Source organism: Chenopodium album, chromosome 12 (assembly GCF_948465745.1).
Source record: "Chenopodium album chromosome 12, dcCheAlbu1.1, whole genome shotgun sequence".
In the NCBI taxonomy this organism is placed as follows: Eukaryota; Viridiplantae; Streptophyta; class Magnoliopsida; order Caryophyllales; family Amaranthaceae; genus Chenopodium; species Chenopodium album.
The window spans coordinates 1,123,822-1,133,768 of NC_137845.1; the positions used below are offsets into that span (position 1 = coordinate 1,123,822).

The 9,947-nt window shown below is 40.4% G+C and overlaps 1 protein-coding gene across 1 annotated transcript; it reads left to right on the top strand.

Moving 5' to 3' along the window:
- Positions 1 to 453: 453 nt before the first annotated feature.
- LOC145569953 (trans-cinnamate 4-monooxygenase) lies at positions 454 to 5,097 on the top strand. The gene is made up of 3 exons (XM_081628923.1): positions 454 to 1,355; positions 2,855 to 2,988; positions 4,239 to 5,097. Exons 1-3 carry the CDS (start codon positions 571 to 573, stop codon positions 4,832 to 4,834), a joined length of 1,515 nt encoding a protein of 504 aa, XP_081485049.1. The 5' UTR covers positions 454 to 570; the 3' UTR covers positions 4,835 to 5,097.
- The last annotated feature ends 4,850 nt before the right edge of the window (positions 5,098 to 9,947 follow it).

Genomic DNA, 9,947 nt, shown 5'->3' on the forward strand with positions numbered 1-9,947 from the left:
AACAAACTCCATCAAAAAAAATCATTTCCTTTAAATTAATTAAGTGTTGAAAAAATAAGAGCCTTTTCTTAAGCTCACCAACCCGCTCACCTACTCCCTTCTCACTCTTCTGATTCACCACACAACCACGTCAATCCTCTCCTACCCATATAACTCACTCACTCACTCACTCACTCAACTACAACTCTCACCGTTTTCTTTAACGCCGTTTAATATAAACGCCGTTAAGTCAACTCAACTATGGTTCATCTCTTTCCCGAACCTCCCACTCACCCACCCCCACTTTCCCTTCTTCTCACGCGCCTTTTTTCTCTCACCTAACTAACCCCCTTTTTTATTTTTATTTATTTTTTTATCCTAAGTTGTATCATAATTAATTTTTACATCAAAATTGGTCCCACATAACATTAATCCTCTCTATAAATAACGTTCCATCTACTCAACTCACATTTCAATTTCAACCCACTTTTCATTTGTTTGTTCATTCTCATTCTCATTTAAAAAAACTAAACAAACACAAAGTCGTAGTAACATTTTGGAGGCCCGGGGCAAAAAAGAGAGGAGAGAAAGATGGATCTCCTTCTACTCCAGAAGGCATTGTATGCGATATTCTTCGCAATAATAGTTGCGATTGTGATCTCAAAGTTAAAAGGTAGGAAGTTCAAGCTTCCACCCGGCCCAATCCCAGTTCCCATTTTCGGGAACTGGTTACAGGTCGGGGATGACTTGAACCACAAGAACCTCACCGGTCTTGCCAAGAAATTCGGTGACATTTTTCTATTGAGAATGGGTCAAAGAAACTTAGTCGTCGTTTCTTCCCCCGAATTAGCCAAAGATGTTCTCCACACCCAAGGTGTCGAGTTCGGGTCACGAACCCGAAACGTCGTGTTCGACATCTTCACTGGGAAGGGTCAAGACATGGTGTTCACCGTATACGGCGAACACTGGAGGAAGATGAGGAGGATAATGACGGTACCCTTTTTTACCAACAAGGTGGTTCAGCAATACAGGTTCGGGTGGGAGGCCGAGGCCGCAGCCGTAGTCGAGGATGTAAAGAAGAATCCAGAGGCTTCCACCAATGGTATTGTGTTAAGGAAACGGCTACAACTGATGATGTACAATAATATGTACAGAATTATGTTTGATCGAAGGTTCGAGAGTGAAGACGATGCTTTGTTTAACAAGCTTAAGGCGTTGAATGGGGAGAGGAGTCGTTTGGCTCAAAGTTTTGAGTACAATTATGGTGATTTTATCCCAATTTTGAGACCTTTTCTTAGGGGTTATTTGAAGTTGTGTAAACAAGTTAAGGACAAGAGGTTGCAGCTTTTTAAGGATTACTTTGTTGATGAACGCAAGTATGTTTTTCTCAACCTATTCTCTAATTCTTTAATTGCTTTCTTTCGGTTTCATTTTTTTATTATCACTGTTTAATTGATTTTTGTTTGTTGAGATTATAATTGATTTTGATGGGACCAATATTGTTGGTTGTTTAAATTTAACTTTTAGTTTTACTTAGTCGGCTCCTTTTTTTGGTTTAATTGATTAAGAGAGTGTTTTCAACTTAACTAAATGTTTGGGCTGAGTTTCTCTTCTGATTCCCAAGAATTCTAGGATCGATTCTCATCCCGCCTTAGATGTTTGGGATGAGGGAACATTTTACTCCATACTCTCTTTTATCTTAATTTACTTTTACTTGGAAGGATTAATATTTTTGGTAGGCAAATCATCTTATAAATAGAAGCTAAACGAGCTCGATTTTTTTTTTATTAGTCAGAGTTTAATAGATCTTGAAATTCCGTTATATAGTTTTCGTACAAGTGTCTCTGACTGATAGCAGTAGACAAATATTACCGTCCTGGAATTTAACGTTTTAGTGACAAAGATGTTACGTCTGGCCGAGTATATCTGATCTGTCTTTTGGATTTTAGTACGAAAAGTTTAGAACTTACAATTACATTTGTAATTTACGTTACTGTAGTAATTTTCAATGGATATGACATCATAGCTGATGAAACTTGGTGATTTTTTTTTTTTTTTTTAATAAATAAATAAAATATCATACTCCGTAAAAGAGGAGTCATACTGTAGAATTTGATATTTAGTCTTCTAAGTTAAATTAACACATATTCTGTCATTTTGTGAATTGAGTTATAACAAACTTTGATCTTGATCTCAAATTCTCGAATCCGGATCCTCAATACTTTAACCAAATAAAATTTAGCTAATAAAAAATTAATAATAATGATAAAAAAGTGACTAGCTTAGGATGAGTAATATGAATTACATAATAGAATTTAATTTTTTAATACAATTCAACATTAGAATTTAACATTAATTATAAAACACCTTTACAAGTTGAATGACCCTACATTTATAAAGATGGATTAAATGACTTTTAGTATAATATAAGAACAAATTTCCTTGATTGAAAATGTGCATATGCTCACCTAATAATGAACAAGATTCGTCTCATAAATCATAATGCCACCCACATGATAAATCCGGGGGTATATTCACTAATTGGTGATGGCTAGGTAGAGGCGGCGGTACATGCGAGGAAAATGTTTAGCTGTGCCTAAAAACAAATGAGTTCCAATCAGTACACCAAAGTAGCTAAAAAAACTCGCGAAATAAGATACTTGAGTGTATAATGAAAATAGTCTTTCTAACAAAGGTATTAATGTCGGCAGAAGTCTAGTTTTTCTCGCGCTTATTTTCCTTATATACGTGGATGACTTTTTTTAGACGTGAAATTAATTGTTAACTTCTATGAATTACAATTGAATCATATTTCCTCTTGGACAAAAATTAACTCCAATAATTAATTAAATCAACATTGCTTGATACATTTCAGGAAACTAGCAAGTACAAAGGCACCAAGCAACAATGACCTTAAATGTGCCATTGATCACATTTTGGAAGCACAAGAAAAGGGAGAAATCAATGAAGACAATGTCCTCTACATTGTTGAGAACATCAACGTTGCTGGTAAGTAATGAACCTATAATTCATTCTCGTGAAGGATTTTCTAATGTTATTTTTTTCTTCCTCAAATCTCATTCGTAAATGAACATCAAACTTACTTGGCACACGTAGTACACACGTCTATTACTTATACACATGACAAATGTTGTACATGCGTCTAAGGGGCCGGGGTGTGTAGTGTTTTAGAGGGAAGGCAATCCCCCGATTGCAAGTAAGAATATTTTGGCAATAGTACGCTTATCATTGATATCGTAGGAGCCCACAACAAGTTGAGTTTGGCACGGGTTGACAAATTCAACGATGTTGGGATTGGGTTGATTTGGTGGTGAATTTTTAGCTCACCTACTGGCTGCTGTGAATCATGATGCCGATACCTTAACTTTTTCCTTTTAGAGTTTGTACTGTAGTTTTTTAGAGTTTGTAGTTGATCTATCCTATTCCCCATCTTGTCATCTTTCCAACAATTTGAGATAATACGGGGTATTAAAAATAGTAAATTGGTACTCCAACAATAATGATAAAGTTATTCATATTAACCCTAGAAGTTGATTTTAACTTTTAATGAGTTAGAATGGGTCGGGTGTCTTTTGTTTTAGGGGGGTCTAATACAGTTATAGTTCTACAATACTTCATGATATCTTGGTTTATTTTAAAATCTCGCGATTTTCATTTTGAATTGTAGCTTGTAATTTTCTAAATGATGTATTTCTTACTCCGTATCATTTAGGTCCACCTTTCTCTATTTGCGATTGTTTGCTTTCTAATTTTTTTCTTAATTACTCCAAATTCCACCTTTTAACGATTTTCTTTCTTTTCAAATTTCATTTTTTTTCACTGTTTTACTTATTAAATGATCATAGATCATGTTGTATTAGATCAATAAATCCAGTAAAGTGTAACAATTAAAATAAAACAAGTTATTGTACCAAGTGTAATTAAAATAAAACAAGTAAGCGTACCAAGTCTACAATTCTTATGATTGTCATTTTCGGATATTGGTGTATAATATTATGAATGATCTAGCGTGTAAAAGTAGACACCATTGTATGACTTACCAACTCCTATCACTAAAAAAAAATTAAGAATAGTGGAGCTACCAACCCCACTGAAAATGATAGAGGTGGCTTTTAATAAATACTTTATTATAAATTTATAATATAATGTTCAATTGGTCAGATACTATGTTAGGGTGCAATTCTATATTGGTACATGTTTGAATGTTACTAATTAAATTGAAATTTGAATTTGTGCAGCTATTGAGACAACATTGTGGTCAATTGAATGGGGAATAGCCGAGTTGGTGAACCACCCTGAGATCCAGAGGAAGCTAAGGGACGAGCTAGACACCGTATTAGGCAAGGGTAACCAAATTACCGAGCCAGACATGCACAAGTTGCCATACCTAAACGCCGTGATCAAGGAGACCCTAAGGCTACGTATGGCCATACCCCTCCTCGTCCCCCACATGAACTTGCACGATGCCAAGCTAGGCAGCTATGACATTCCTGCCGAGAGCAAGATCCTAGTGAACGCGTGGTGGTTGGCTAACAACCCCGCACACTGGAAGAACCCTGAGGAGTACAGGCCCGAGAGGTTCTTAGAGGAGGAGTCTAAGGTCGAGGCCAATGGAAACGACTTTAGGTTCCTTCCCTTTGGAGTTGGCCGTAGGAGTTGCCCTGGCATCATCCTTGCCCTCCCTATTCTCGGCATTACTATTGGTCGTTTGGTCCAAAACTTCGAGCTTTTGCCACCACCCGGTCAGTCTAAGCTCGACACCTCCGAGAAAGGTGGTCAATTCAGTCTGCACATCCTTAAGCACTCAACAATCGTACTTAAGCCAAGGAACTAAATATAACCAACTTCTAGCAAAATAATCTTTTTGCTCTGATCTTTTTTATTTTTATTTTTATTTTTATCTCTGTACTTTCACAGTTGAATTCGACTTTCGATCTCGGAACGTTTCAATCTTTCTTCTTTGATTTTGGCACTCTTGTTTTGTTAATTAGTCCAAGTGCTGTTTTTATTTATTTTCATTTTGATTACAGAATGTGTAATGTGACAAGAACAAGAATTTTCAAGCATAAAAACATTATTATAGTTTATGCGATTGTATACCTTTCTATATGGCTCCTTAATTATAATCTCTGCTTCAAAAACTCTTACTGGGCTTTCTTTGTTTCTTCATAGAGTGCAATTCAACATTTTGCAAACATCCTTTTATAGCAAAAAGGTTGCAGATTTGGCTTAAGATCAGAATATTTTTCTTTCCCATGCTGTCACTGGTAATTGTCCTTGTTTATAATAGAATTTGTTTGAGTAAATTTTAAACCAATAACGCAACTTTAAGGATGCATTCTTTTTACATATTTGAAACATTTTGTTCTGAACATAACTTATCTAAATTACACTTTATATTATATAGACCATGAACGGATAAAATTTATTATTTATTATTTATTTTTACTCGTTACTCCGCTTAAAATCCTAATTAATTCCCAACATACTATCGCCCATTTTAGCAATTGAAGCTTTTGTATGGGATGATATCTGGGCATGACCGATATCTTGCGAAAGCACAACCAGATTTTAATAATCACAAGAAGATGCTGATATGTTGCAGAAAGAGGACATGTCGGCCTGCCGCAATTTAACACGTGGCAACAGAATCTCGACACTTGGCACAAAAGGTTATGCATGGGTGAGAGCCACCTGTCAAGATAGATTACTATAAATAAGTAGGTAAGACCTCATTAATGTGGGGATTAAGGACTCTATCTCTCTCTCTTCTTTCTCTCTACTTTCTCTCTCTTACTTATCTTCTTTTCTCAAACACTTTCTGACTTTACCATCGGAGTGGTTATCCCCGGACCACCCCGGGGTTAGCTAACTTCTTCTCATTGTGTAGGTTCTCAGCTTGCCGATAGGAGTATCAGAATCTCAAGTCCGAGTTCTTGGAGGGGTTGGGATCAGACAGAAACAATTTGGCGCTAGAAGGATGGGTTGGGATCAGACAGAAACAGTTTGGCGCTAGAAGGAGGGGGCAGTTGATCACTTCTATCGCCTAAGAACCTCACACAAAATATATATACAACAACAATAATCATGGCCGGAAATAATTTTAACAATGGAATACCAGTAGGACAACCCCAGGTGGAGATAGTAGATGAAACCCATACCCTAGAGGGTAATCAGTTCCATATGCCGATAACCCCCTCTACAGGAGGAGGGGAGGCAGAGGATCCTATGGCGGCATTCACTCCAGATGAATTGGAAACAGCCGCAAGGGTGATGAGTGCAATGAGTAAGAAGAGAAAGGAGGTTGAGGCGGCACGGGCTGAAAGAGAAGCTGCCCAGGCCGATAGAGGAACATCGCACCGTCACCAGGAGGAACAACACAATCAGCTGGAGAACTCGTCAAGGAGACCCCGACATGAGTCGTCAGAAAGGACGCACACAACATCACGGCAGGATGAGCAATCCTCGAGTCGTGTTGTGGATACCAGAACTCAGCAGCAAAGAAGCTCGCAAGTAGCAGGTCAAGCAGTACGCACGGTAGTGCAGTTAAGGGCATCCCCATTTGCCCAGCACATCTTAGATCAACCAATGGAGAAGGTGAAAATGCCGACTTGTAGATATGATGGAAGAGGGGATCCGGCAAGATTCATAACGTCTTATGAGGGACACATGATGCTGTACACAAACTCAGATGCAGTTTGGTGTTAGGTCTTTCCGACAACTTTGATTGGGGCTGCAGCCGATTGGTTTAACAACCTTGAAGTTGGGTCAGTAGATAGCTTTGAAAGACTGACTGAGATGTTTGTAGGGCAATATGTCAGTAATAGCGTGAGGCAGAGAACTTCTGGAGAATTGATGGCTGTGGAGCAGAAACCAGATGAATCTCTGAGGGATTACATCAGGAGATTTAACAATGAAGCCAACACTATTCCGAAGTTACAACAGGAGATAGCCGTGATGGCTTTGATGAATGGGTTAGTTGATTCGGATTTCAAAAGGTATCTTACAAGGAAGAGTCTGCCGACATTGGCGGTGGCGTTCAGCAAAGCTCACGATTACATAAAGAGTGAGGAGCTGTTGAAGACGAGTAGCAGGCATATGGTGGCTGGAAAGGGGCAAAGTCAAAATGAGGGGACCTCGTCTGGAGGGAGCAGGCCGAGAACTCCTGCCCCAGGAAGGGGAGGAGGAAGTCGGCAAGATACCAGACCGACAAGGCTGCCAATGAGATACAGCACCTACACCCCCCTGAATACACCGAGGGCTGCAATCTACTCAGTAAATCAGAACAGAGAAGATTGGTCAAGGCCGATTCCCATGAAAGCAAGGTCGAGGGACGTGAGGAAGTACTGTATGTTCCATAGGGATGTGGGGCATTATACAAAAGAGTGTACCCAATTGAAGGACAACATTGAGGAGTTGATCAGGAAAGGGCACCTAACACAATACCGGTTGAATACCGGCAGAAATCAGCAACCGACACAGGCTGTTGAGAGGCAACAGATAGAGGCAAGGCCTGAAAGAACTCAAGGAAGAATAGTCCGACAAGGGGACGCAGGAATACCACCGTTATCTACTGGAAGAGTAGATGTGATAACGGGAGGACCGATTCACGGAGGAACGATTAGTGGGGCAAAGAAGCATTTAGCGGAGCACCGACATCTGGTTTGTGCTTTAGATGTAGATAATCGTCCTCGGCCGGCATCAATACCACAAGTAGTATTTACAGAAGAAGATGCGCGAGGTGTAGTGTTCCCACATGATGATCCATTAGTCCTGATAACCAAGATCAATGGGGCTGACATCAAAAGAGTGCTGGTGGATGGAGGCAGTTCGGCGAACGTGTTGTTTATGCAGGCTTTTATTGAAATGAATATAGGAAGACAATACCTGAAGCCGGTGTCATACCCTGTGATCGGGTTTAATGGGTCAACAGTGAGGCCAGAAGGGAGTATTGTGTTGCCGTTAAGAATGGGTGATGGGCCGCAGGCTAGAGATGTGATGGCGGAGTTTCTGGTTGTGGATGTTAAGTCGGCGTATAATGCAATTATCGGCAGACCGATAATTCATGACATGCAGGCTGTTGTGTCAACCTACCATCTGGCAATAGCCTATGTGTCAAACTTGGGAGCTGTGGAAAAGGTGTATGGAGGTCAGGTTATGTCAAAAGCCTGTTATGTTACAGCTTTGAAGAACCCCGTTGGTAATGCCACAGTTCCGTGCAACCCGACAAGGGAGGGTGAGCTGACGGTGCAAGATTTGACAATGAAAAACTTTGATGCAAGACCTGAGGAAACACCAAGGCCGTTGCCGGGCGGGGAAACCGTCCAAGTTGAATTGCAGCCAGGCAACCCCAGTAGAACAGTGAAAGTTGGGGCTGATATGGATGTGGATACCAGGTGTAACCTGATAAGCTTGTTACGAGAGAACGCCGACGTCTTTGCGTTCTCGGCCAGTGAGATGCCAGGCATACATCCTGAGGTAATGGAGCATAAGTTAAATGTTGATAGAAAGTTCAGGCCGATAAGGCAGAAGAAGCGCAATTTCTCAACTGAGAAGATAGAAGCAATCCAGGCCGAGGTGAATAAGCTCTTAGCAGCAGGGTTTATAGAGCCCTGTACATACCCTGAGTGGTTGGCGAATGTAGTAATGGTGAGAAAGCCGACAGGGAAGTGGCGAATGTGTGTGGATTTTACAGATTTGAATAAAGCTTGCCCTAAGGATTGCTACCCATTACCCCGAATAGACAGGCTAGTAGACTCAGCCTCTGGTCATGCTATGCTCAGTTTTTTGGATACGTTTTCGGGATACCATCAAGTCAGCATGCATAAGGCTGATAGGAATAAAACGGCTTTTATAACGGATGTTGGCGTATATTGTTATAAGGCAATGCCGTTTGGACTGAAAAATGCAGGGGCAACCTACCAGAAGTTGGTGGATAAAATTTTTGAGAAACAGAAAGGGCGGAATGTTGAGGTGTATGTGGATGACACAATAGTAAAGAGTAAGAACAAAGAAGACCATGTAGCCGATCTGAAGGAGACATTTGAGACCTTGAGAAAATACCAGATGAAGCTGAATCCGGAGAAATGTGTTTTTGGGGTGAGATCAGGGAAGTTTTTAGGCTTTATGGTCAGTGAACGGGGGATAGATGCGAATCCAGATAAGGTGAATGCGGTGCTTCAAATGAAACAGCCAAAAACCATTCGTGATATACAGAGGTTAACGGGGAGGATGGCAGGGTTAACCAGATTTATCAGCAAATCAGCTGATAAGGCTCTCCCGTTTTTTATGGTGCTAAGAAATAACAAGACATTTGAGTGGGGAAAAGATCAAAGTGATGCCCTAGAAGTAGTAAGGAATCACCTCAGATCTCTGCCCACAATTGCCAGGCCTGAAGAAGGAGAAGTGTTGCAGTTGTACATCTCGGCATCACCAAAAACAGTAGCGGCCGTTTTCTTGGTGGAAAGGAAAAGACAACAACAACCGATTTACTTTATCAGCCATGTCTTGAATGCGGCAGAACGCAGATATCCAGTTATAGAGAAAATGGCGTTAGCTGTAATAGTGGCAGCCAGGAAGTTGAGGCCTTACTTTGATGCACATCCGATAGAGGTACTCACTAATCATCCCTTGGAGAAGTCACTGCGAAAAATGGATACATCTGGTAGACTACTGACATGGGCAGTAGAGTTATCAGAGTATGAAATCAGTTACAAGCCCAGGACATCAATTAAGGCTCAAGCGTTGTCAGATTTTATTGTTGAAACCACATATACAGACGAAGAAGAGGAGTTGGGAACATGGCGGGTATCAGTTGATGGATCAGCCACAGCAACGGGGGCAGGGGCTGGAATTGTGATAACGGCCCCAGATGGGAAAATGTTTGAGTACGCCATGAAATTCAAGTTTAAGGCGACGAATAACGAGGCCGAGTATGAAGCTGCGGT